This window comes from Melanerpes formicivorus, unplaced genomic scaffold, assembly GCF_026170545.1.
Source record: "Melanerpes formicivorus ecotype bairdi unplaced genomic scaffold, bMelFor1.0.p_v2 SCAF_166, whole genome shotgun sequence".
NCBI lineage: Eukaryota > Metazoa > Chordata > Aves > Piciformes > Picidae > Melanerpes > Melanerpes formicivorus.
The window spans coordinates 307,069-334,296 of NW_027142518.1; the positions used below are offsets into that span (position 1 = coordinate 307,069).

Consider the following 27,228-nt stretch of genomic DNA (forward strand, 5'->3'; position numbering starts at 1 on the left):
ATGGCGACGCGCGGAGCGGAGGCAGCGCGCGGAGGAGGCAGCAGCAGCGGCGGCAGCGCGGCTGCGGCGGGACGGAGCCGCCGCCAGAGCCAGAGCGGCGAGGAGGCGGCGGCGGTCCCGAGCGGCAGCCCGGAGGTGAGGGCGGCGCGCAGATAGGCCCGGGGAGGGAGGGCGGGCGCTCCCCTTCCCCGCCTCGCCGGCTTGTGGAACCTCGTTCCCCGCCTACCCCCGTACCCATGCGGCCTCCGCGCTCCGCGGACGGGGCCAGCTTCGGCGCCCGGAACTGGGACAGGCGGTGCGCCCGCCGCCTCCCTGCCTTTCGGTAGCCCGTGCCGGGCAGGCCAGGCTCCGCTCCGCTTCCCCTGGCACCGGACCTGTCGCTGCAGCCGCGGGTGTGTGTCGGGGCGGGGGTGTCTCGGCACAGCCCCCCGGGGAGCCGTGCTTGCCTGGCGGGGTCGGCCCCGGCCCCTCTGCCCCGCTCCGGGGTTCTGGCGGCGGTCCCCGCCGGGCGCACGCGGCGGGCTGTCGCGGGTCGGCGGCACGTGGCGGGAGCCGGCGGGGGTGGGGGTGGTGCCGGTGCCGTGCTTCGGCCGCCGCCGGTGCGGGCTCTGCGCGCGGGCCGGGCTCTGCGCTGCCTTACACACTTCTGCAGGGCTCCGCCGGGCGGCCGGGGGTGTTCCTCGCCCGGCGCAGGAACCGCGGCCGGGCGCCGTTCGGCGCTGCGAGCGGCGCGGCTGAGGTGCGAGGCGCTCCCGGTAGGAGCGGTGCCTTCGCCTCCCTCCCTCGCTCTGTGCCTCCCTCATTGCCCGGTGGGCTTGTGGGGGCGGCGGGAGCGTTTCCTTATCCTCCCAAATACATACAAATAACCTCGGATTATGTCTTCTACCCGCCCCCCGCCCGGTGTGGCCGAGCGACCCCCCAAAGCAGCGGCGTGCTGGTGTTCGTGGTGACTCGACAGTGATCCCGGCTTGTGCATCCATGCAGAAAGAGCCTCAGCTGCATCTTCCTGGGCACCAAAGGGCAGAGAGGGGGGGGAAACCTGCTGTGAATTCGGCTGCTCTGGGCGATATCGGCACAGCATTTGGTGTGCTGGAACTGCCTCGGCAACCTCACCTGGTGCTTGAGTATCTCCTCCCCTGCCCTGCCCCAAACTGAAGTGGTAACTCTTCTTTCTTTTCTGTGGCATAAAGGATAACGACAGCCCCGAGAGCAGTGACTTTGTGATGCTCCTGGTGACGTTTGGGAGGCTCTGGAGCTCGTTTTCCTCAGTGGGGAAAAAAAATAGCTCTGTGTGTTTCTTGAAGCTGTTTGCTTCCAGCTTTGGGAAAACCAGACCACAACCCTCCCTCCCCCCTAAGCCTAACCAGCACCTCTGTGTTGCATCCTCACACCCACAGCCAGCTGGGGGTTAAATCTGTCAGGAGGGTGAAGCATGGCAGGGGAGAGGCAAATTTTACTGGGAGCTTTTTGTTGTTGTTTGTGAATTAAAACCCCCTTCAGTAACCTCTTGGAGATCTCCCTTCCCCCTGCCTTGGTGCACAGGAGCCTCTTTATTTTTAGGTTCCTTGTGACCTGTTTGCATTGGGAATTCAGAACTTGTCTACCCTGCTTTTCTTTTGCTTGTTTCTTCTTTTCCCCAGAGCTGTACTGTGGGTGACTAGAGACCTCTGAGGGTTCAGAGTAAAGAGGAAGTGAAACCTCACTTGCAGAAGTGATTCATGCCCTATGAAATGGGTTCTTCTTAATTAGCACCTGCCTGGGAAGCTTGCACTGAAATATTGCAGGGAGGATGTTGCAGCCTTTCCCCACCCCCCTCCCCCAAATGTAAAAATGCTCTGAAAGTTTCTGTTCAAGCTTGGGGTCCCTCCAAGGATCATTTTTATTTACCCCTCCAATTGCAAGGAGGTGGTTTTAATGCCCTAAAATTAAAGCAAGGAAGAGCTCTTTGGAAAGCTCCTTCTGATGATTATTCTCAGGACACAAGGAAAATTGTCCCAACCAATTGGTTTGTCCCCCTTGGAAGTTGTTTGAGGTAAATAAAGCTTTTGGGTTTTAAAAGCAGCAATGTCTTCAGTGGCCAAGGAAAGAGGAAGAGGTTAGGTTTTTTTTCTCACAGCATTGTGGCCTAGATACTTGGAGGGGTCTCCCTTTAGTCACTAACCCCAGAGAGTGCATGAGCAAATGAACTTTTGTTCTGTGACACTTTGGTTTGTACAAGTCTTCTAGAAGTGGTTTGGATGTTCCAGGAGCGCTTAAAGGGTCCAGAGGAGACCATGGAGGATGACCTGAGGGCTGGAGAACCTCCCCTATGGGGACAGGCTGGGAGAGTTGGGGCTGTTCAGCCTGGAGAAGAGAAGGCTCCAGGGAGACCTCAGAGCAGCCTTCCAGTACCTGAAGGGAGCTACAAGAAAGCCAGGAAGGGACTTTTGGCAAGGGCTGGGAGTGATAGGATGAGAGGGAATGGATTGAAGCTTGAGGAGGGCAGATTGAGACTGGAAAGGAGGAAGACATTCTTTGAAGTGAGGCTGGTGAGACTCTGGCACAGGTTGCCCAGGGAGGCTGTGGCTGCCTCCTGCCTGTGGGTGTTCAAGGCCAGGTTGGATGAGGCCTTGAGCAAGCTGGGCTGGTGGGAGGTGTCCCTGCCCATGGCAGAAGGGTTGGAATTGGATGATCTTTAAGGTCCCTTCTGACCCAAAGGGTCCCTTATGAGGTCATTGTAAGAGCCTTAAGAAGTCTGGCAGTGGTGAGAGCAAACAGTTAGGACCATCAGCAGGGGTCATGTGAGAAGGTGTCTGAAGCAGCTTCAAAGAGTGAGTAGTGAGTGTTAGGCCAGCAGTATCAATGGTGGAATTCTGCTACTGCTGCCTCTGGATTGGCTTTTCTAGAGAGAAAACACATCTCCCAAGCAGATCTTAATCATCCTCCTGCTGTGGTGTGACTTCTAAGCCTGCCATGCTTTGAAACTGCTGAGCCATGTGGGTGCCCCAGCCTGGGGTTTGAAGGCAGGCAAATGAGTGCACAGGAGATAAGTGGGAATAGAATGAGGGAACAGGGTGAGATGCTGGTTGGCAGTGATGTTCTGATCTCAAACCCAAGCTCTTAGTTCAGGGGGGAAGCCACCTCAGAGGCCAGGATGGGGTTTTGTTTTTCAGAGAGGTATAATTAGGCTGCATGATCATCCAGGTCAATGAGCACAGGGTAGGGAAGTCCTGCATGGGGAAATTACCCTTAAGGCAGGCCTGTGGGCACAAGCACCTCCAGGAGTGTGACTGGAGCAGGCCAGGAGGGTGCACCTGCTGTAATATTCAAGCCTCAATCTTGCAATAGCTCAAAATGTGACCTTGTTTTATGGAGAAGTCATTCATAAAGTCACTCCTGAGAATGGCTGTGGCTATCTCACTTTCCTTAATGGCTATCTTACTGCCGTCATGGTGATCTTATGTCTGTTAATGATTACATGAATTTTATTTGTATTGAGAGGATTGCTACTGAGAATGAGAATGATTCTGGGCTGCTTTAGAAGGACTGGGACCTAAGGGTGCTGGTGGGCAGGAGGATGCCCCTGAGCCAGCAATGTGCCCTGGTGGCCAAGAAGGCCAAGGGCATCCTGGGCTGCCTTAGAAGGCTGTGGTCAGGAGGTCAGAGAGGTTCTCCTGCCCCTCTGCTCTGCCCTGGGGAGGCCACAGCTGCAATCTTGTGTCCAGGCCTGGGCCCCTCAGGTCAAGAAGGAGCACAGGGAAGTGCTGGAGAGAGTGGATGGCAGAGCCCCCAAGCTGCTGCAGGCAGTGGAAGATCTCCCTGTGAGGCCAGGCTGAGGCAGCTGGGGCTTGGAGCTTGGAGCAGAGGAGCCTGAGGGCTGCCCTCAGTGCTGGGGCTGAAGCTGTGCAGGGCAGTGTGGGGAGGAGGCAGCCAGGCTCTGTTCAGGGATGTGCAAGGCCAGCCCAAGGGGCACTGGGTGTCAGCTGGAGCAGAGGAGGTGCCAGGGGAAGAGGAGGGAAAGCTTTTTGGCTGTGAGGGTGTGAGAGGGCTGGAGCAGGCTGCCCAGAGAGGTTGTGGAGTGTCCTTGTGTGGAGGCATTGCAAAGCCAGCTGGCTGTGTTGCTGTGTGAGCTGCCCTGGGTGCTCCTGCTCTGGCAGGGGGCTTGGCCTGGCTGCTCTCTGCAGCTCCCTTCCAGCCCCTCACAGTCAGATTTTTGTGACCTATTGACTCTGTGATTCCATGATTTATGATACCTAGGACACAGGTTGAGCAGAAGGTTTTCCTGTGTAATTGATCAGAAGAAGGCCTATGAGGCTTTGATGTTCCCTGGTGTGTGTGTGAGAAGTTGGAGCACACAGCTGAGGGATGTTTTCCTGGAGCCCCAGTGGCGAGCACACATGATGATCTCCTTGTCTGTTTAGGTTGTCTGGTGGTTGTGAACATCTCTTTTGTGTGCATGTGTCTGCTCTCCAGCTTCCAGGCTGTGTTTTGACAGTGTTAGCCCTTCCAAAGGCTCAGGGTTTGAAGGCTCTTTGCCATGTCCAGGCTGAGTGCTGCTCTTAGCCATGCAGGAGAGGTTTTGCTGGATGAATGCCAGTGCTTTTTTTAAGGTTGGAACTACTATGACAAAAGGGATGTTGGTGTAGCTTCTAATTATGGTCCCTTTAAATAAGAGGCTGCACAAGTGTGTTAGGGAAGGGTTGAGTAGCTGCTGCCATCTGGGCAGGCTGCAGAGCTGGGCAAAGGGAACCCAGGTGAAGCTCAATACGGATGAGGGCAGAGTCCTGCATCTGGGCAGGAGCAGCACAGGCCCTGGAACTGTGTTTTAATAACCTGAAGATTTTCTTTAGGTGTGTGAGCACCTTCTCATAGCTAATTTCACCACCAGGCAGGTGGCAAGGATCTGGTTTTTTGTTGTCTTATGATTGAGATTGGGATTTTGGTAAAGATTTGTCTGATCTTCTGAAGTGGGAGATCCTCTGTGCAGCATTCACAGGCAACTCAGGTGTGTCAGCATCCCCTCCTGCTCCATCAGGCTCTGAACCACCTCTTATTAAAGCTGAGAGAAGATTGGAAGGCAGCTGGAGGCTAAGAGCAGCTAGAAGAGGCAGCAGTGAGTTCAGCAGGAGGTTTTTGGTGGGGTGGTTTGGATTGGTTTTGTTCTTTTCTCATTCAGCCAGTCCTGAATCAGCACTGTTACACAATGTGCTGCTGGGGAAGGGCTCTGTCCTGGCTGCAATATTCAGCTGATGAGAGGCATGTTGTAGTTGGTTGTGCTGACCATTATCTCAGGCAGGGAGGGCACTTTCAGTGATGGTTTAGTGCCTGGCATTCTCAGTGTGGCATTTCCTAGTGCCACACTCCAGCTTGAAGCTTGATGCAGATGAAATATGAAAGGCTCTTCAGTTAAAGGTGTAAGAATGTTCTTTAGACTCCTGGATATGTGTTCAATACCTGCAGTGATAGGTAGTGGAGAAAATTCTTGGTCACAGTCAGGAAATCATCTGGCTCTTGGTGTCTGTGGCCCCTGTCAGGCAAGGGCAGACTGCTGTGTTTCAGGTGGAAAATCATGGGATGGCTGAGGGAGCTGGGGGTGTGCAGCCTGGAGAGGAGAAGGCTCCAGGGGGACCTCAGCTCTGCTGTGAGCACAGGCTGAGGGAGCTGGGGGTGTTCAGCCTGCAGAAGAGAAGGCTCCAGGGGGACTTCAGCTCTGCTGTGAGCACAGGCTGAGGGAGCTGGGGGTGTTCAGCCTGCAGAAGAGAAGGCTCCAGGGGCACCTCAGAGCTGCCTGCCAGGAGCTGAAGGCATCCTGCTGGAAGGCTGCAGAGAGACTTTTGCTGAGGGGGTCTGGAGCCAGGCCAAGGGGGAATGGTTTGGAGCTGAGGCAGAGCAGGGTCAGAGTGGAGCTGAGGCAGAAGTTGTTGAGGGTGAGGGTGGTGAGAGTGTGGCCCAGGCTGCCCAGGGAGGCTGTGGCTGCCTCCTTGCTGGGGGTGTTGAAGGCCAGGCTGGCTGAGGCCTTGAGCAGCTGAGTGGAGCTGAGGTGTGTCCCTGGGCATGGTGGGGAGCTTGGAGGAGCTGAGCTCTGAGCTCCCTTCCAGCCTGAGCCTTTCTGTGATGATTCTCATGAGCACTGTCTGGCTGACAGCGTTCCAGGGGCTCAGCACTCAGTGTTGACTGCCTGCCTGTGGTGAGGGTAAGGTGGGTTTTGTGTAGTTCCTTATGTGCTGGCTGTGATTGACTTTGTGGTTTTTTTCTCTTGTCCGTGGTTCTCATGCTCTGGCTTCCTTCCAGCCATGGTGCCAGCACTTCTGGTTGGCAGGATTGGCTGCAGCTGGGCTGAGCTACTGACCTGGCTGTAAACTGTGTCAGAGCACAAACACAGAGGCAGGGATGAAAAAGGACAATGCAGTGATGGCAAGAGAGCAGCCTGGGCACTGCTTGTGTTCAGTGTGTGACCAAGCACAGCTGCAGCCAGGCAGGCCTTCCCTGCTGCTCCTTAGAGTCCCTGGCATTTTGGAGCTCTGCTTTCCAAATGAACATTCCTGAGCCCATTCCTGGGTGTCGGAGAGTCTGGGAATACTCTGCCAAACCAGAGCAGGTTTTTGCCTACCTCTGCCAGGCTTCTTGGGCACCAGTTTCTGAATCAGAAGTTCATCTTCCATGTGATGGGAAAGCTGCAAGTTTCAGCTGTGCTGGTGGTGGTGCTGCAGCTCTACCCTGCTGTCACCTTCTGTTCACACACCCCTGAGCTTCCCTGTTGTGGATGTGACATGGGACCTGTGTGAGTTGTGGTTGTAGAGGAGGTCTGTGCCTACAGAAAAGTTGAGCTCTGCTTTATTTCCATCTCTTGGCCTTTTGTTTTTTTAATGATAAGCATCTTGTTTGTTTAGCTGACCCTGTACTTGAAGGGGTAAGGCTTTCCCCTGCCAGTGGAAGTCACAAACACATAGAATGGTTTAAGTTGGAAGAGACCTTGAAGATCATCCAGTTCCAACCTCCTGCCATGGGCAGGGACACCTCCCACCAGCCCAGCTTGCTCAAGGCCTCATCCAGCCTGGCCTTGAACACCTCCAGGCAGGAGGCAGCCACAACCTCCCTGGGCAACCTGTGCCAGAGTCTCCCCAGCCTCACTGGGAAGAATTTCTTCCTCCTCTCCAGTCTCAATCTGCCCTCCTCAAGCTTCAAATCCATTCCCTCTCATCCTATCACTCCCAGCCCTTGGCAAAAGTCACTCCCCAACTCTCCTGCAGCCCTTTCAGGTACTGGAAGGCTGCTCTGAGGTGTCCCTGGAGCCTTCTCTTCTCCAGGCTGAACAGCCCCAACTCTCTCAGCCTGTCCCCACGGGGGAAGTTCTGCAGCCCTCAGATCATCTTGGTGGCCTCCTCTGGACCCTCTCCAGCAGCTCCAGGTCCCTCTTCTGCTGGGGGCCCCAGAACTGGAGGCAGTGCTGCAGGTGGGGTCTGAGCAGAGCAGAGGGGCAGAATCCCCTCCCTGTGCTGCTGCTCTCCCTGCTCTGGCTGCAGCTCAGCACACAGCTGCCTGCTGGGCTGCCAGGGACCACTGCTGGCTCCTGGGGGGTTCCACAGTTTAAGACAATTTAAGGTGGGTGGGGGAAAAATAATCGGTGTTTTACAGGTGTAAAAACTCAGCTGTGGAGTGCTGGAGCTGATTATTTGTTCCAGCAGCTCTGTTTCTGCCTTACCTTTGCAGCAGGCATTTCTCAAGTGCATGGTCTGAGGTGACTGAGGAGTGTCCCCAAAGCACAGGCATCACTTGCCAGGAGCACTTCAAAGTGAACCTTCCTGCAGAACCCAAAAGTTGCTCCGTAACATCTGCAGGGATTATCTGCAGTTAAAGAGCTTCCTGTCCCCTATGAAAAGAGATGGGATGAATCCCATCTTAGCAGCAATGCATCTGCCTGGAGATAAGGTCTGAAGCAAGGAGCTTGCTTGCTTGAGGTAGGGAGAAGAGTTTAGCTGGCAGATGTTTTTTACATTATTTAATGCCTATTTCTGTAATGATTTGTAAGAAACAACTCTTCCAAGCCTGCTGAACGAATGGGGAATTGAAATACATCTCACAACCATAGGGAAATAAAGGGAACACACACTGTAGCACTCCTTGCCTGGCTATAGAACCTTAGAACTGTCAGGGTTGGAAAGGAGCATCCAGTTCCAACCCCCCTGCCATGGCCAGGGACACCTCACACTACAGCAGGTTGCTCACAGCCAGCCTGCCTGCAAACACCTCCAGGCAGGAGGCTTCCAATATCCCTGGGCAACCTCTGCCAGGCTCTCACCACCCTCATGGGCAACAACTTCTTCCTCACATCCAATCTCAGTCTCCCCACATCCAGTTTTTCTCCATTCCCCCCCAGTCCTCTCACTCCCTGACACCCTCAAAAGTCCACAATATAGTCTCCCTGCTGGCTGGGTTGGCCCCAGCCTCCCTGCTCTATCCCTGATCAAGGTATTGAACAGCCCTGGTCCCAGTACAGCCCCCTAGGGAACACCACTTGCCACCCATCTCCCTCTGGACATTGAGCCATTGACCACTACCCTTTGGATGCCAGCATCCAACCAATTCCTTGTCCACTGCACAGTCCACTCATCAAATCCATCCCTCTCCAGCTGAGAGAGAAGTGTGTTGTTGGGGACTGTGTTAAAGGCTGGACAGAGGTGGGAGCAGTTGAAACTCCTCCCCTGTTGATGTTGGTGGATCTCTTGAGGCTTCCCAGCAGGTTATTTCCTCCTCTTTCTTGCAGTAGGTGTCTTGAGTTACTCAGACACTTCTATCTTCTGGTGTTCTACAAGTAGCATTTCATGTTGGATGGGATGCTGCTGGCCCTCTTGCCTCACTTTCTGTGCCTTGTCTTTCAAATCACTGTGCACAGAGCTCCTTATAACCTTGCTGAGCTTTGGGATTAGGTTACTGTTGGTTTGTGAGAGGGCTTCTGGAAGAGCTGTGAAGGAGAAAGGTTTCCATCCAAGTTTGAGTACTTCAGCAGCTGAGGTGACAGCCAATTACTGTGGGGGCTTACGGAACAGGTCCCCAAGTGAACCTTTAATGGCTGGAGCATAAACAGTTGCAGCTGTTTGGGGGTTTTGTTTGCAATCACAAGCTATTGAAGTGGCTTCATCATGGAATAATTAATGTAATTAATATTTTGACCTCTTAACCTCATTCTGTGGACAGCCTTAACCAGCCGGGCAGGCAGGGCAGGCAGGGCTGGCTGCTGGTGCCGGGTGCCGGGCAGGCAGGGCAGGGCTGCCGGTGCCGGGGAGCCAGGCAGGGCAGGGCGGGCTGCCGGTGCTGGGCAGGCAGGGCTGGCTGCCGGTGCCGGGGAGCCAGGCGGGCAGGGCAGGGCTGGCTGCTGGTGCCGGGTGCCGGGCAGGCAGGGCAGGGCTGCCGGTGCCGGGGAGCCAGGCAGGGCAGGGCGGGCTGCCGGTGCCGGGGAGCCGGGCAGGGCGGGCTGCCGGTGCTGGGCAGGCAGGGCAGAGCTGGCAGCAGTGATCCTCCCCGCGGCTCGGGTTGTGTGCCAGTGACTCTTCCCTTGTCCATGCAGACTCAAGTGGGAAGTTCCTTCTCATTGTCCGTCCATGCTCCTGACCGCTGTGTTCTTCCTTCCCCTCCTGCAGCTGTGTGGTGGCGGTGCCATGGAGGCAGCAGCGGGCTGTGAGGAGCTGGGGCTGGGCGCCCAGGATCAGCTGGGGAGCAGCAGCCCGTGCGGCCAGCTGCCCGCTGCGGCCCCGCCGCCTGCCCAGCCCGGCTGCTGCGGCCTGCCGCACCCAGGAGCCCTGCAAGAAGCCGAGTGCCCCCCCAAGGACGGCAGGCAGCCCCTGCCCCCCTCCTGCTGCTCCCAGGAGTCTCGTGAGGAGACCCCCGGCAGGGAAGAAGCTCGGACTGACCCTCCTGATGGCCAGCAGGACCCAGACAGTGACAAACACAAGGAGAAAACTCTGGGTACGTGCTCTGCAGCCTGCACTTCCTAAGGCTCTCTGTGCTTTTGCTCTGCCTTTGGCTCAAGTGTACTCAGGAGCCCGGGTTGGGGTGTCCCCCCACCGTCCCCCTGGAGCCCAGGCTGGGGAGTTGTGTGTGTGTCCCCAATGTCCCCCTGGAGCCCAGGCTGGGGAGTTGTGTGTGTGTGTGTCCCCAATGTCCCCCTGGAGCCCAGGCTGGGGAGTTGTGTGTGTGTGTGTGTCCCCAACGTTCCCCTGGAGCCCAGGCTGGGGAGTTGTGTGTTTGTGTGTGTGTGTGTGTCCCCACCATCCCCCTGGAGCCCAGGCTGGGGAGTTGTGTGTGTGTGTGTCCCCAACGTTCCCCTGGAGCCCAGGCTGGGGAGTTGTGTGTGTGTGTGTCCCCACTGTCCCCCTGGAGCCCAGGCTGGGGAGTTGTGTGTGTGTGTGTGTCCCCACCGTCCCCCTGGAGCCCAGGCTGGGGAGTTGTGTGTGTGTCCCCAATGTCCCCCTGGAGCCCAGGCTGCGGGGGGTGTCCCCTGAAGCCTAGGCAGTTCCCCCCCACCAGGCCATCATGATCGAAGGTGCTGTTCTCCTAAGGAAGAGTCCTTCATGGATATCCTTTAGCCTGGGCTGCTGTTTGTTCAAGAGGCTGTGAAAATCTCCTCATTCCCAGTCAGATTTTATAACTTTCCAGCTCTTGGATGAACTTTTCACTGGGGATTGTGCTGTTCAGTGCTGGCCAAGCACTGATAGTGGAAATCCAGAGGTTTATTAAAAGCCCTCCTGTGTCTTCTGTTAGCAACACTCAAGACATTTTTCAGTGCCACTCTGTCAGGTTTTATCTGTGCTGATGGAAGTTAACAAATCAAAAACCACTTCAGTGCTTTCAAGATGAAAATAGCTGTTGCTATCCAAGTTGTGTCATGGCGCATGGGCAAGGCAGAGCTCTTCTCACTGTGATCACAGAGTCACAGAACCTGGCTGGTTGGAAGAGAGCTCCAAGCTCATCCAGTCCAACCCTCCACCCAGCACCAAACCATGTCCCCAAGTACCAGCTCCACACACTGCTGCAACACTCCCAGGGATGGTGACTCCAGCACAGCCCTGGGCAGAGCACTCCAATGGTTGAGAGCCCTTCTAGTGATGAAATATTTCCTGAGATCCAGCCTGAACCTCCCCTGGTGCAGCTTGGAACCATTTCCTCTGCCTCTGTCTCTTGCCACCCAGGAGCAGAGGCTGCCCCCTCCTCACTCCAACCTCCCTTCAGGGAGCTGTAGAGAGCAATGAGGTCTCCCTCAGCCTCCTCTTCTCCAGCCTGAACACCCCCAGCTCCCTCAGCCCCTCCTCTAGCCCAGGGGCTCCAGGCCCTGCTCCAGCCTCATTGCCCTTCTCTGGACAGGCTCCAGCCCCTCAGTGTCCTCTCTGCAGTGAGGAGCCCAGAGCTGAACACAGCACTCAGCAGTGCTGAGCACAGGGGGATGGTCACTTCCTGTCCCTGCTGCCCTTCCTGCTTCTGATCCAAGACAGATTGCCCTTGGCCACCTGGGCACTGCTGGCTCATGGTCAGTGTCTGCCAACCAACACCCCCAGGTCCCTCTCCCAGCTGCAGTGTTCCAACCACATGTCCCCAGGTCTGTAGCTCCCCGTGGGGTTGTTGTGACCCATGTGCAGGGCCTGGCTTTGGCCTTGTTGAACCTCATCCAGGGATGGTGACTCCACCACCTCCCTGGGCAGCACATTCCAATGGCCAATCTCTCTGTCTGGGAAGAACTTCTTCCTAACATCCAGCCTAAACCTCCCCTGGCACAGCTTGAGACCATGTCCTGTTATTCTGGTGCTGGGTGCCTGGGAGAAGAGACCAACCCCCACCAGGCTACAACCTCCCTTCAGGGAGTTGGAAAGAGCAAGAAGGTCTCCCCTGAGCCTCCTCTTCTCCAGGCTAAGCAACCCCAGCTTAAAGAGGACAGGCCTCAGAGCTGAGGGCAGGCCTCAGAGCTGAGCCCTGGGAGTACCACTAGTGCCTGGGCAGCAGGCAGGTTTAGCTCCATTCCCCACTGTTCTTTGGGCCTGACCATCAGCCAGCTTTATACCCAGTGCAGGGGGCACTGAGCCAAGCCTTGTGCCTGTTTGTCATCTGGTAGGGTTATGCAGCTACCAAACCAGAGAACAACCTCTCTAATGTCTCTTGGTTCTCTCCTTTGGCTGCTGGAGGCAGGCTGCTGCTCTGCCGTGGCTTTGTTCTCGCTGGTGTTTGGTTATTTTATCTTTGTTTCTCACTGCTGCTTGTCTTTCATCCAATTCCTAGGGAAAGAAGTGCTATTATTAATGCAGGCCTTGAACACACTCTCCACTCCAGAGGAAAAGCTGGCAGCTTTGTGCAAGAAGTATGCTGATCTGGTAAGCAGTCTGTGCAGTTAGTGGTGGGTGGTGCTGGCTGGGGGCATGGGAGAGCTTCTGACAGAGGGCAGTCAAAGGGTCTGGTCACTTCACAGTCTTGGTAGCTAAATAAACCCAAACAAACAAGCAGCTCAGGCTTCTGAAGATTGCTTCAGCCAAGCTTGCATGGCGCTGTTTCACTTCTACATGGCTGCCTGCATCCAGAGAGGAAAAATAGGCTGTGAGAACTTGGGGGCTGAAGCCTAGCACTGGGAGGAACAGAAAAGCTGAGGAGTTTCTTCTGGGAGTCATTGTTTTCTTAGTTCCTGTCTGCTGCTGCTGTGCTGGCATCCTATCATTGCTATCCTCCAGGGGCAAAGGGAAGGAACAGGCTGTGATATCAAGATCTAGGGGAGGGGGGAAACAGATTCACTTACACTGAACTCCTGGGGAGGGTGGCAGAAGCTGGAAAGATGCAGGTTTGGTTTGGCTCTGTGGTCATGCAGGGGGAGAGATGGAAAAGCAACAATTGCTTTGACAACAAACAAAAAAGGAAGGGTGCCAGCAGCAATTGATCAGAGTGCATTCCCAGCCCAAATGGGAGAAAGAAGAATTGATTCCGTCATTAATTAGCAAGGGTGGGGGGGAGCTCCTAAGTTCACTCCTCAGGACATGCCTGGGGACAAGCCTGAATGCTTGGCTTGCTCACCTTGAGGCAGGGACAGGCAGGAACAGAAAAGCTGGCAGTGCTCTGTGTGTGTTTGCCCTCCATATTGGTAATTAAACAATTGATGCAGAATTAGAGAGCTGAACAGCTTGACAAGAAGCTTCAGGCTTTCCTTCTGTAGCTGTGCAGGATGTTACACATGAAAAGCTTTCAGATGATGCCATGGTGGCTGCACAGCTCTTCTGAATGAACTTTAGCCTTCTTGTGAGACCTCACCCTCAGTCCTTCCTCCAGTGCTTGCTGTCCCCAGCATGAGAAGGGCACAGAGCTGCTGGAGGGAGTCCAGAGGAGGCCACAAAGATGATCAAGAGAGGCGATTCTGCCCCTCTGCATCCAGCCCTGGGGTCCTCAACACAGGAAGGACTTGGGCCTGGTGGAAGTGGGGGTGTTCAGCCTGCAGAAGAGAAGGCTCCAGGCAGACCTCACAACAGCCTGCCAGCACCTGAAGGGGCTCCAAGAAGGCTGCAGAGGGACTGTGCCCAAAGGCCTGCAGGGACAGCACCAGGGGCAAGGGTTTGAAAGGAGAGCAGAGCAGATGGAGATTGGCTGTGAGGAACAAGTTCTGCCCCAGGAGGCTGCTGCAACACTGCAACAGGTTGCCCAGGGAGGGAGCTGTTGAAGGTGAGGCTGGAGAAGGCTGTGAGCAAGCTGCTGTGGTGGAGTATGTCCCTGCTGAGTGCAGGGGGTTGGACTGGATGCCCTTTGGAGCTCCCTTCCAACCCAAACCATTCTATGTTCACCCTGATTTTTCTTGCTGGAAACAGTTGGGGCGCAGCTAGACCCAAGGAATTGTAATCATTTCCTTCAGGAAGTCTGGCTCTCAGGAGAGGTATGTTGATGCTCTGGCTTTTCCCCTCCCAGGAGAGCATCCAAATCCTGCAGGCAGAGCAAGCATTCCCAGTCTGTAGGTAGTCACCATCCTAGAGAGCCACTTGCTCTCTCCAGGTTGCCCAGAAGTGCTGGGAAGCTGGGTGGCAGCTTGTCAGGGTGTGAGAATCAGTGGCTCTATTTTAGCTGAATGAGACTTAGAATAGAATAGAATTAACCAGGTTGGAAAAGACCTTGGAGGTCATCAAGTCCAACCTATCACCCAACACCATCTGATCAACTAAACCATGGCACCAAGTGCCTCATCCAGGCACTTCCTAAACACCTCCAGGCATGGGGACTCCACCACCTCCCTGGGCAGCACATCCCAATGGCCAGTCACTGTGTCTGTGAAGAACTTCTTCCTCACCTCCAGTCTAAACCTCCCCTGGCATAGCTTGAGACTGTGTCCTCTTGTTCTGCTGCTGGGTGCCTGGGAGAAGAGGCCAACCCCCACCTGGCTATAACCTCCCTTCAGGGAGTTGGAGAGAGCAAGAAGGTCTCCCCTGAGCCTCCTCTTCTCCAGGCTAAGCAACCCCAGCTCCCTCAGCCTCTTCTCACAGGGCTGTGCTCCAGACCCCTCCCCAGCTTTGTTGCCCTTCTCTGGACACCTTCCAGCAGCTCAACATCCTTCCTAAACTGAGGGGCCCAGAACTGGACACAGGACTCAAGGTGTGGCCTCAGCAGTGCTGAGCACAGGGCACAATGACTTCCCTGCTCCTGCTGGCCACACTCTTCCTGCTGCAGGCCAGGATGCCCTTGGCCTTCTTGGCCACTTGGGCACACTGCTGGCTCATGTTCAACCTACTCTCAACCACTACCCCCAGGTCCCTCTCTGCCTGGCTGCTCTCAGCCACTCTGACCCCAGCCTGGAGCACTGCCTGGGGTTGTTATTGATGTGAAAATAAAAATGCTATCATGGTGGACTCTGCCCATCCAATTCCTCTCTCCTGAGAAAAGAGCTTCCACAATTCCCTTTTTTTCCCCTAATTTGGAATCTCTCAGGAGATCAATTTGTGCTGCAGGACCGTTTGCATCCTTGGTGATGTGTCTCATGCTGGCACAGGCCTGAAGCTTCATGGGTTGGCAGACAGCACAGCCACTTGAAATGGTTTTGTTCTGGCCACCCAGGAGAAGGCCTTTTCATGTTGGGATATCAAAATCTTCCCTTTCCTTTACACCAGCTTCAATACACATTTAATTCACTGCAGCCATGGAGCTCCTTGCGTTTGATTTTATTGTTTCCTCTCCTGTGCTTCAGCCTGGTTTTGAGTCCTTTCAGACAGCCAGCACTGCAGTATTCTTCTCTCCCGCTGATGTTCATCATTTGCCAGCCTTTTCCTGGGGTGTCCCAAGGCTGAGGCAGTCAGCAGTGTGAGCACTGAACGTTGCTGCCTTCTGTACCAAGCTCTCACATAATGTGGTTTCCCAGGGAGCCCAGAAACCCTGGATAGTGACACTTTACTCTCAGCTAGAGGTCAATGCAAGAAGCTTCTCTTCTCTGGAGAACCACAGAACTGAGTTTGATAAAGTTCACTGCCGTCACCTGCCAGCCAAACAGCCTCAAGGAAGCTGGCTGCAAGTGGTGGAGACTTTGGCTCTCTGAAGCCATCAAGATGAGCCTGGGCTGTGCAGATCTAACAGTGCTTGGGCTGGATTTGCCAGGGCTGCTTAGCTGTGTCTGTTCCTCTCTGGAATCCCTTCCCATTTAAGAAACTCCTCTCAGTTAGAGCTGCCTTTGGGTAGGAGCTGCTGCTGACAGCAAACAGTGTGCAGTTCTGTGGGGGGTCTTTCTGATAGCAAGCCCAAGATAGGATAAATGGCTGTGTGTGCCTCACAGATAAGGGAGCAGAAGAGGTGGTGACTTGGTGAAAGGCCACTCTCAGCTGCCTTGGAATTTTATCTGCCAACTCATCCTTCCTCAAGGCTAGGCCTAGGCCTGAGGCTGGATGCAAGCTGATAGCCCCTGGTCAGCAGGGCTGGACCCCCGGCGCGGAAGGCTTGGGGCCGCGGGACCCCCGGCGCTCCCGGGCGCGGAGGGCTCGGGATGCGGGACCCCGGGCGCGGAGGGCTCGGGATGCGGGACCCCGGGCGTGGAGGGCTCGGGATGCGGGAGCCCGGGCGCAGAGGGCTCAGGGCCGCGGGACCCCCGGCGCTCCCAGGCACGGAGGGCTCGGGATGCGGGAGCCCGGGCGCAGAGGGCTCAGGGCCGCGGGACCCCCGGCGCTGCCGGGCGCGGAGGGCTCGGGATGCGGGAGCCCGGGCGCGGAGGGCTCAGGGCCATGGGACCCCCGCCGCTCCCGGGCACGGAGGGCTTGGCGCCCCGGGATTTGTGTGAGCTTTGTCCTTGGGGTGAAAGGAACTTCTCCTTCAGATCCCCTGGGCATTGTCTTAGGGCCATGAAATTTGCCTTGCTCTCCTCTGCAATGTTCAGCACTCGGCTTGGTCTGTTTCTGGAGTTTCCCCTCTGCTGCTCTAATGCCTCCCCTCTCTGGTGCTAGCTGGAGGAGAGCCGGAATGTGCAGAAGCAGATGAAGATCCTGCAGAAGAAGCAAGCACAGGTGGTGAAGGAGAAGGTCCACTTGCAGAGTGAGCACAGCAAGGCCATCCTGGCCCGCAGCAAACTGGAATCTCTCTGCCGGGAGCTTCAGCGGCACAACAAGACTCTGAAGGTCAGTTCAGTCACCTGCAGGCACAGCACCACTGCTGCTGGGAAGCTTCCCTAGGGACTGCTGCTCACAAGCAGGCCTGGGCTCACCACCTGTGCCTGCAGAAGATGAATGCCACGTGCAGGAGTGTACCTGATCTCCAGGTAAAGAGTCTGGGGGTAGTTCAGCTCCCAGGTGGGGGTTTTCCCCACTTCCCTTTGCAGAGTATCAAGAAAGCCTTAATTGTATCAGAAGATAATTAAGTCAGAAGATGATCAGGGGGCTGGAGCACCTCTGCTGTGAGCACAGGCTGAGGGAGCTGGGGGTGTTCAGCCTGGAGAAGAGAAGGCTCCAGGCAGACCTCACAGCAGCCTGCCAGCACCTGAAGGCTGCAGAGGGACTGTGCCCAAAGGCCTGCAGGGACAGCAGCAGGGGCAAGGGTTTGAAAGGAGAGCAGAGCAGATGGAGATTGGCTGTGAGGAACAAGTTCTGTCCCAGGAGGCTGCTGCAACACTGCCACAGGTTGCCCAGGGAGGGAGCTGAGACCAAATCCCTGTAGATCTTCAAGGTGAGAAGGCTGTGAGCAACCTGCTCTGGTGGAGGATGTCCCTGCTGAGTGCAGGGGGTTGGACTGAAGGAGCTTTGGAGTTCCCTTCCAACCCAAACCATTCTGTGATTCTGCAATATATGGGAGTGAAATGGAAGAGAGCCAAAAGGTCCTTGGCTGTGATCCAAACCTAAACCATTCCATGGATCACTGAAGGAAGTGTCATTGCCCTCTGAGTGCTGCCTTTAACATGGCTGAAGCTGATGCATGCAGAGGTAGTAACAGAGCTTCTTGTAGCAGTGACCTCTCAGCAGTGCTGCCAGTGGTGAGCACAAGCTTCTAGAAGTCTTAGAATTTGGTTCCTCATATGAGGAGTTGTGGTAGCTGTTTGGGAGTGTAGCTCATAGCATCTCTGAGAGGGCAGAGATTGAAGCTCTACAGCTTCTAGGAGCTTTAGAATGAGGCTCTTGATGTGAGGAGTTGTGGTAGCAGGTTGGGACTGTAGCCAGTTACACTGTAAAAGGGCAGAGCTTGAGGCTCTACAGCTTCCAGGAGATTTAGCATTAGGATCTTGATGTGAGGAGTTGTGGTAGCAGGTTGGGACTGGTAGCCAATAGCACTCTGAAAGGGTAGAGCTTGAAGCTCTACAGCTTCTAGGAGCTTTAGAATGAGGCTCTTGATGTGAGGAGTTGTGGTAGCAGGTTGGGACTGTAGGCAATAGCACTCTGGAAGGGCAGAGCTGGAAGCTCTACAGCAGCGAGCCCCTGCTGCTGCCTGTGACTCAAACCTACGCAGAAGGAGGTGCACTCTTTGACTGGAGCACCTTGCTGTGTGTCCCCTCCAAAGGAAGAGAACCTGCAGCAGGCCCGAGAGGAGGAGGAGAGGCGAAAAGAAGCCACTGCCCACTTCCAGCTGACGCTGAACGAGATCCAGGCGCAGCTGGAGCAGCACGACGTGCACAACGCCAAGCTGCGGCAGGAGAACATCGAGCTGGGGGAGAAGCTCAAGAAGCTCATCGAGCAGTATGCACTGAGAGAAGAGGTGAGGAGGCACTCTGCTGCCCCTGGCACTCTGCTGCTCAGCAGAGAAGTGTTTAAAGGACAAGGTGGCGGGGGGAGCCCTGGACTGCTGCACGCGTCGTGTTGGCAATGGTTCGTGTTGCTCGTGGCCTGGCTCAGGGCACTGCCAGCTGGCAGCAAACTGGGAGAGGTGGCTGACACCCCTCAGCCTATGCTGCCCCTCAGGGAGACCTGGACAGGCTGCAGAGTTGGGTGGGCAGGAGTGGAATGAAATTCAACTAGACCAAGGTGTCCTAGTTTAGAGATGCTGGAGGTCTCAACTCAGTGGCCTTGCTTTGGAGGCACCCAGCCTGAACAGCCACATAAGGGTAGAGGCCTTGCACCTGGGAAAGAACAACCCCATGGAGCAGGATGGGTTGGGGACTGAGCTGCTGGAGAGCAGCACAGGGGAAGGGGACCTGGGGGTGCTGGTGGGCAGGAGGATGCCCCTGAGCCAGCAGTGTGCCCTGGTGGCCAAGAAGGCCAAGGGCATCCTGGGCTGCATTAGAAGGCTGTGGTCAGGAGGCCAGAGAGGTTCTCCTGCCCCTCTGCTCTGCCCTGGGGAGGCCACATTTAGAACCTTGTGTCCAGTTCTGGGTTACTCAGATCAAGAAGGAGCTGAGGGAAGTGCTGGAGAGAGTGGATGGCAGAGCCCCCAAGCTGCTGCAGGCAGTGGAAGATCTCCCTGTGAGGCCAGGCTGAGGCAGCTGGGGCTTGGAGCTTGGAGCAGAGGAGCCTGAGGGCTGCCCTCAGTGCTGGGGCTGAAGATGTGCAGGGCAGTGTGGGGAGGAGGCAGCCAGGCTCTGCTCAGGGATGTGCAAGGACAGCCCAAGGGGCACTGGGTGTCAGCTGAAGCAGAGGAGGTGCCAGGGGAAGAGGAGGGAACAGTTTTGTCCCCATGAGGGTGTGAGAGGGCTGGAGCAGGCTGCCCAGAGAGGCTGTGGAGTCTCCTTGTGTGGAGGCATTGCAAAGCCAGCTGGCTGTGTTGCTGTGTGAGCTGCCCTGGGTGCTCCTGCTCTGGCAGGGGGCTTGGGCTGGCTGCTCTCTGGAGCTCCCTTCCAGCCCCTCACATCCTGTGATTCTAAAATCTTTAGTCTTTATAATTGAAAGAGCTTAAAATGAACAAAATCTGCCACCACAGTTTACAGAAGCTGATGAGATTTCACAAGCTACTCATTTTGCAGCCTTGCTTCCATCTGTAGTCACCGAGGGCAGCTTCCTACCTTTTCCCCTTACCTGTCAGTAGAGACAAACATTCTGTGATGGCAGAAGGTGTGGAACCAGCCTGCAGAGAGCTTTCTCACTGATCCAGATGTAGGAGAAGAAAACAAAGCACCACCACAACAGCAAAGTGGGAAATTGTGCTCCAAAGCTCCAACTAGGGACTAGCAACTAGGATTGTTTAGCCTGGAGAAGAGGAGGCTCAGGGGGAGACCTTCCTGTTCTCTACAACTCTCTACAACAACAAATTTGTAGCCAGGTGGGGGTTGGTCTCTTCTCCCAGGCACCCTGCATCAGAACAAGAGGACACAGTCTCAAGCTGTGCCAGGGGGGGTTTAGGCTGAAGGTGAGGAAGAAGTTCTTCCCAGCAAGAGAGATTTGCCATTGGAATGTGCTGCTCAGGGAGGTGGTGGAGTCACCATCCCTGGAGGTGTTGAAGAGGTGATTGGATGTGGCACTTGGAGCCATGGTTTAGTAGTCATGAGGTCTGTGGTGACAAGTTGGGCTTGATGATCCTTGAGGTCTCTTTCAACCTTATTGATCCTATGATTCTAAGCTCAGCTGTGGAACTCCTTGAGGCTTAGCTCTCTCTTTGACAAGGAGTCCACAAACCCTCCCAAAAGCTTGGTGAACCAAACCCAAGTAAGAATAACTCTGAAATCCTCTCCCATTATAATGTGAGATGATCCTTTAGTGGGATTTCAGGTACTCATCCATGCTGCAGTTGGAATTAACCTCTGGCAGCCATTTAGCCCACTCAGGACAGGGTCAGCTTGAAAGTCTGCCCAGGGTGCTCACACTGTGCCCAGCTGAGTTCTGGATACCTTTAAAGACAGAGGTTCCACACACTCTGGGCAACTTTCATAACATAGGTCAGGCTGGAAGGCACCTCAGAGCTCAGCTCCCCACCATGCCCAGGGACACTTCTCAGCTCCACTCAGCTGCTCAAGGCCTCATCCAGCCTGGCCTTCAGTACCCCCAGGCAGGAGGCAGCTACAGCCTCCCTGGGCAGCCTGTGCCAGACTCTCACCACCCTCTAAATAATTTCTTCCCAACAGGCAGTCTGACTCTCCCCTACCTTGCTGGCTCATGGGCATCCTGCCCACCCAGACCCCCAGGGGTCTCCCCACTGTGCTGCTCCCCCCAGCCTGTGCTGGCCCGTGGGGATTGCAGTGACAGAGCACACTGCGGATTCAAGGTGGATACACCAAGCTTAGAAGGAAGTACTTGCTCCAGGCTTTTTGGAGTGCCTGGTGTGAAGGCAGTGCCAGCTTTGCACCCATCTGGCTTCTCTGAAGGCCAGAAAAAAAAAGTGCAATTCTGTCTGGAGAGGAAGGGAGACAAAAAGCAGCTAAAGCTTTGGCCACTCTTGCATGAACGCTTCATATCTCCCCCCAGATGTTCTCTCCCCTTCATTGCCCCCTGGGCTCCCCTTTGACTGATGTGATGGTTTCTCTTTCTTCCTTCAGCACATTGATAAAGTGTTCAAACATAAAGAGCTCCAGCAGCAACTGGTGGATGCCAAACTGCAGCAAACCACTCAGCTCATCAAAGAGGCAGAGGAGAAACACCAGCGGGAGAGGGAGTTTGTAAGTGCCTTGTGTGTGTGTGTGTGGTGAGAGACAGGACAGAGCCCACAGCCCAGCCCTGCCATGCAGCACTTTGTGCTCTTGTGTCAGACAGGAGGGAGTGCAACAGCAAGAGTTGAGGGTTAAGGTTGACATGTATATGGTTAATGTTCATGGACCTCATGGAGCACATCCAGAGGACACCACAAAGATGATCAGGGGCTTGGATCACCTCTGCTATGAGGACAGGCTGAAGGAGGTGGGGGTGTTCAGCCTGCAGAAGAGAAGGCTCCAGGCAGACCTCACAGCAGCCTGCCAGGACCTGAAGGAAGCTACAAGAAGGCTGCAGAGGGACTGTGCCCAAAGGCCTGCAGGGACAGCACCAGGGGCAAGGGTTTGAAAGGAGAGCAGAGCAGATGGAGATTGGCTGTGAGGAACAAGTTCTGCCCCAGGAGGCTGCTGCAACACTGCCACAGGTTGCCCAGGGAGGGAGCTGAGGCTCCATGGCTGGAGCTGTTGAAGGTGAGGCTGGAGAAGGCTGTGAGCAAGCTGCTGTGGTGGAGGATGTCCCTGCTGAGTGCAGGGGGTTGGGCTGGATGCCCTCTGGAGCTCCCTTCCAAGCAAAACTATTCTGTGGTTCTATATACAGTCAAGGAGTGTTGCACTTTGTGTTTGATTTATTTACCTCCCTGGGCAGCCTGTGCCAGAGTCTCGCCAGCCTCACACTGAAGAATTTCTTCCTCAGCTCCTTTCTAACCCTGCTCTGCCTCAGCTTCAAACCATTCCCCCTTGTCCTGTCTCTAGATACCCTCAGGAAAAGTCTCTCTGCAGCCTTCCTGCAGGATCCCATCAGCTACTGGCAGGCAGCTCTGAGGTCCCCCTGGAGCCTTCTCTTCTCCAGGCTGAACACCCCCAGCTTCCTCAGCCTGTCCTCACAGCAGGTGTATGAGAGTAAAGTGTAATAAAAGGCCCTGTGGAGAGCACAAGGTGAGGCTAACACTGTGTAATCCCAGCTCAGGGGAAGCCCTTTCTCCCAGCACTTCCTTCATCGGGTGGCTTTTTGCTTTGTGTTCTAGCTGCTAAAAGAAGCTACTGAATCCAGACACAAATGTGAACAGATGAAGCAACAGGAAGCTCAGCTGAAGCAGCAGGTATCTTCTGTTTGTGGGGTTTTTAGCTGGTGGCCTTCAGTGACAGTTCCTCCAAAGGCAAAGCACCAAGAGATGTGACTGTAGTGAAGTCACTGAGTGCAGCTCCAGCCTTCAGCAGCTGCAGTGTGCTGCTTGTGGGGAGGAATTGGGTGGTAGTTCTAATTAGCTCTTACATTGCAAGTCTCAATTTGTGAGGACCTGACAATTTGTCCTTGCTTTTGGATGCATCCTGAGAGTGCTGTTACTGGAAGGTGCTAAACATTGAGTTGCTGGAGTTGGCCTCACCCCAGCAGCTCTGTGTCCTTCTCCTGCTGGGGACCCCAGAGCTGGAGGCAGGATTGGAGGTGAGGTCTGAGCAGAGCAGAGCCCAGGGGCAGAATCCCCTCTCCTGCCCTGCTGCCCACACTCCTCTGGCTGCAGCTTGGCACACAGCTGCCTGCTGGGCTGCATGAGGGCACTGCTGGCTCCTGGGGAGCTGCTCAGCACCCAGCACCCCCAAGGCTCTTTCTCCAGAGCTGCTCTCAACCCTCTCTGCACCCAGCCTGGATTTGTGCCTGGCGTTGGCCAAAGGCTCTTGCAGGACCCTGTACTGTGATTTGTTCTCAGACCAGTTCTGCCTGCTCCTCAAATGGAGTAGGATGGTGTAAGAAACAGTTCCTTTTCTGCTGTTCTGATTAATTTTGCCTTGTACCTTGACACCTTTCTTTACACACAGCTGCTCAGATGGATGTTTTCTGCCTCTTTTCTTCCCCAACAGCTTTCCCTTTACATGGATAAGTTTGAGGAGTTCCAGACCACCATGGCAAAAAGCAATGAACTCTTTACAACCTTCAGGCAAGAAATGGAGAAGGTACTCAGAGGATGATTGACTTTCAGAGAGGATATAAAGAAAATGGTTGCTCCTGGGGGGTGCTTAGGAAATGCTGTGGCAGTGTTTGCCTTCTGAAAATACATGGAGCAGGTTGGGATTTCCTTTGGATCCTGAGGTGGGGCAGCAGGATTGGTCATATTTCTGGGGCTTGATGCCTTGCCTAACATCTAAACCCCAATTTCAGGGTTTCCTGAAGGCAGACAGCACTTCTCAGTCCTTTCAGCTGTGCTTATGCTTGAAAACAGTTTCCTGGAGCTTTTACTGGTTGCTCTTGAAGGCTGCTGCTCTCCTTGGGGGATTTTTAAGGCTCAGTCTGGTTTTCTTCAAATTCAGAATCTCTATTGGTGGCCTTGAGTTTTGTGCAGAGAGGCTCCTCTGTGACACAGCTTGGTCAAGCTGGGCTTGAAAAGTAGCACTAAAAAATGGAGGTACTGATGTAGAATCACAAAATGGGTTGGGCTGGAAGAGAGCTCCAAAGGGCATCCCTGCACTCAGCAGGGACATCCTCCATCAGAGCAGCTTGCTCACAGCCTTCTCCAGCCTCACCTTCAACAGCTCCAGCCATGGAGCCTCAGCTCCCTCCCTGGGCAACCTGTGGCAGTGTTGCAGCAGCCTCCTGGGGCAGAACTTGTTCCTCACAGCCAATCTCCATCTGCTCTGCTCTCCTTTCAAACCCTTGCCCCTGCTGCTGTCCCTGCAGGCCTTTGGGCACAGTCCCTCTGCAGCCTTCTTGGAGCCCCTCCAGGTCCTGGCAGGCTGCTGTGAGGTCTGCCTGGAGCCTTCTCTTCTGCAGGCTGCACACCCCCAGCTCCCTCAGCCTGGCCTCATAGCAGAGGCTTTCCAGCCCACTTACCAAGTTTGTGTCCCTCCTCTGGAGCCTCTCCATCAGGTCCATGTCCTTCCTGTGCTGAGGGCTCTAGAGCTGGCCCCAGCCCTGCAGCTGAGGTCTCCCCAGAGCAGAGGGGCAGGATCCTCTCTCTCCAGCTCTGGCCACACTGCTTTGGATGCAGCCCAGGCTGCCCTTGCCCTTCTGTGCTGCCAGTGCCCATTGCTGCCTCCTGCCCAGCTTCTCCCCCACCAGCACCCCCAGGTCCTTCTCTGCAGGGCTGCTCTGTCTCCTCATCCCCCAGGATGGACAACGTGCAAGGGCTGCCCCAGTTTGTGTAGAACCTTAGCCTTTGCCTTACTGAACCTGATGTAAACCTCTCTGCACTGCCAGAGCAGCCCCCAGATGAAATCTTTGATTTCTCTTTTCCAGATGACAAAGAAAATTAAGAAGCTGGAGAAGGAGACCATCGTGTGGCGCACCAAGTGGGAGAACAACAACAAGGCTCTGCTGCAGATGGCTGAGGAGGTAAACTCCTTCCAGCAGCAGTGTGGCCAGACTGGAGTCTGTGTCCTAGACAGCTTCAGACAGGTCATTTCCAGGCACCTAGAAATCAAATCCACAGCAGCCTCTCCTTGGAATAGAATTAACCAGGTTGGAAAAGACCTTTGGGATCATCAAGTCCAACCTATCACCCAACACCATCTGATCAACTAAGCCATGGCACCAAGTGCCTCATCCAGGCTCTTCCTAAACACCTCCAGGGATGGTGACTCCACCACCTCCCTGGGCAGCACATTCCAATGGCCAGTCCCCTTCAAGAGGGGATTGGATGTGGCACTTGGTGCCATGGTTTAGTAGTCATGAAGTGTTGGGTGACAGGTTGGACTTGATGATCTTTGAGGTCTTTTCCAACCTTATTGATTCTAAGAGTTTCTAAGAGGGGTCTTGAGCACACCCCTATGAGGAGAGGCTGAGGGAGCTGGGGTTGCTTAGCCTGGAGAAGAGGAGGCTCAGGGGAGACCTTCTTGCTGTCTCCAACTCCCTGAAGGGAGGTTGTAGCCAGGTGGGGGTTGGTCTCTTCTGCCAGGCACCCAGCAGCAGAACAAGAGGACACAGTCTCAAGCTGTGCCAGGGGAGGTTTAGGCTGGAGGTGAGGAGAAAGTTCTTCCCAGAGAGAGTTGTTGGCCTTTGGAATGTGCTGCCCAGGGAGATGGTGGAGTCCCCATCCCTGGAGGTGTTGAAGAGGGGATTGGATGTGGCACTTGGAGCTGTGGCCTAGTAGTCATTAGGTGTTGGGTGACAGGTTGGACTTGATGATCTCTGAGGTCTTTTCCAACCTTGTTGATTGTATGATTCCTATGAATTCCTGCCTGGATGGTCAGACAGCACTGTTTCTAAGAGGTTCTAAGATCCATGTTCAGGGTGAGCTAGCAGAGCTGGTGCTCCTCCATTTAACAAGCCTCCCACCAAAGCCAGCTGCGTCTCACAGCTTTGTTTTCTCTGCTCTTTGTCCTGCAGAAAACAGTGAGAGATAAAGAGTACAAAGGCTTCCAGGTGAAGCTGGAGCGCCTGGAGAAGCTGTGCAGGGCCCTGCAGACGGAGAGGAACGAGCTGAACGAGAAGGTGGAGGTGCTGAAGGAGCAGGTGTCCCTGAGGGAAGCAGATGTGGATCTGGCCGTGCAAGTGCTGCAGTCCTGCAGCCTCAACTCCCACCAGGAGCTGGAGCCTGGCATCCAACCCCCACCAGGACCCTGTGCAGCCAGCAGCTCTGCAGAGACTCTGTCCCTGAGCCCTGCTCCTGCTGGCACCCAGGCTGGGGACTAAAAGCCGAGTGTAAACACTGTCCTGAGAGCTCTATTTTGTGTATCACTTTCTCTGTTGGTGGTAACTATTTGGTTTTTGTGGTGAAAGACAAACAAACAAAAACAAACAACAACAACAACAACAAAAGTCCAAACCAACCCCAATTTTTCTTACTTTTTCTACCATATCTGTATTTTCTTAGAACTCCTGGACTCCCATGTGGTACAGCAGGCTGCCTGGCAGCTTGGAAATAGCTTCAACTATAAATTTTCCACAACTGTGTTGCACATCTGCCTCATTTTATCTTTTTTTTGGGTTTTTTTTTTTGAGAGGAGAGAAAAAAGAAGAAAAGAAACTTATTTTTCCATGCAAAGGATTTGCATGAGCATTGCCCTCCCCCCTCCCCACCCCTCCCCAGCACTGGCGTGGAAGGGCTGTGGACAGAGCTGGGACAAACAGGGACAGCAGGTTGCTGCTTTTTGGTTGTGTTGATTTTTGGGGGAGTGGAGTGGTGTGGCTTAAATCCACCCCCACCCCCCAGCATTCTACTTCCCTTCCTTCATTTTGCCCCTCAGCCCACTCAAGATTAACCATTTCCCCAGGGAAATGACCTCCAGCAGAATGCTTCTTGACCAGTGAAGCAGTCAGCTTTCCACTCCCACCACCCCCCCCACCTCCAGGATGTGTTCATCCCAATGGGAAAGTGTGAAGGTCCAAACTGCAGTTCAAACAAATCAGTTGGAAGGGGTTGATGTTCCCTGTGGCATGAGAAAAAGAGCTCTGCAAGAGCTCAGTTGGCAGCTGGTGAGACAGGGCCTGGCAGCTTTGGGTGCAGGCTTCTCAGGGTTGTGTTGTAAAAGTGAGTTTGGGCTCCTGGCCCTAGCTGTGTCCAGGGCAGTGAGCAAATGTGCAGCAGTGTTCCTGAGTGGGGCTGTGGAGCCCCCTGCACAGGGGCTGGTTGTGTCCTTCCCTCTGAGCTGCAGTGTGTCCATGGCTTGGTTATCCTGACAGCTCCAGCAGTGTCTAGGTGAAGCTGTGGGTCAGCTAAGGGCTGGCAAACAGGTGTGGAAGGCTGGAGGCTGTGGATATACAGACCTGTGTGCCCAAGTGTTGGGGAAGTGTCTGCTGGTTAGAATCACCCTGGAAGTTCAAATCCTTCCCTTGAGAAGGGACAGTGTGGAAGTCTGGTGGAGATGGTCACTAAGATACCACCAGCAAAGCTTCCTGGGTAACCTTAGGCCAGAAAGTCTCTTCCTGGAGAAGCTGATCGCCACAGTTTGATTTCTTCCTCCTGGAGGAAGCCAGGAGCTGGCTGGGCAGGGCCATGTGTGGAGGGCTGCAGGCTCCCCTTTGCTTTAGCTCCCAGCCTTTCCTTCCTTGCTTTGGTTGCTGTCATTTGTAGAACTGCAAAGGTCTGGAGCCCCTTCCTGCTGCCTGAAGTCCTTTGCACTTAACTGGGGAGGGGGGTTCTGAATCAAGCACATCTCTCAGTGAGCTTCCCGCCCTCCCTCCCTGCCCAGTTCAGTGGTTAGGTTACTTGAATGTTGGGGCTGCACTGAGCTCCTGAGCCTTTTCCTGGAGTACACTGAATTCATGTAGCTGGCTCTGAACGAGAGGAGGGCTC

General features: G+C 54.9%; 1 protein-coding gene across 1 annotated transcript; it reads left to right on the forward strand.

The window, feature by feature from the left end:
- Positions 1–25,891, forward strand: TXLNG (taxilin gamma). Its single transcript, XM_068169157.1, has 10 exons — positions 1–135; positions 9,618–9,942; positions 12,244–12,335; positions 16,410–16,580; positions 17,950–18,144; positions 20,852–20,971; positions 22,027–22,101; positions 22,859–22,951; positions 24,231–24,326; positions 25,320–25,891. The coding sequence occupies exons 1-10, from the start codon at positions 1–3 to the stop codon at positions 25,623–25,625; spliced, it is 1,608 nt and encodes a 535-aa protein (XP_068025258.1). The 3' UTR covers positions 25,626–25,891.
- The last annotated feature ends 1,337 nt before the right edge of the window (positions 25,892–27,228 follow it).

What these genes read in the sequence shown, in the direction of transcription:
- TXLNG (XM_068169157.1), top strand. Translation starts at nt 1, where the DNA reads ATGGCGACGCGCGGAGCGGAGGCAGCGCGCGGAGGAGGCAGCAGCAGC. An exon ending in GGCACAACAAGACTCTGAAG is followed by an intron (nt 16,581 to 17,949) that starts GTCAGTTCAGTC and finishes TCCCCTCCAAAG; the next exon opens with GAAGAGAACCTGCAGCAGGC. An exon ending in ACCAGCGGGAGAGGGAGTTT is followed by an intron (nt 20,972 to 22,026) that starts GTAAGTGCCTTG and finishes TTTGTGTTCTAG; the next exon opens with CTGCTAAAAGAAGCTACTGA.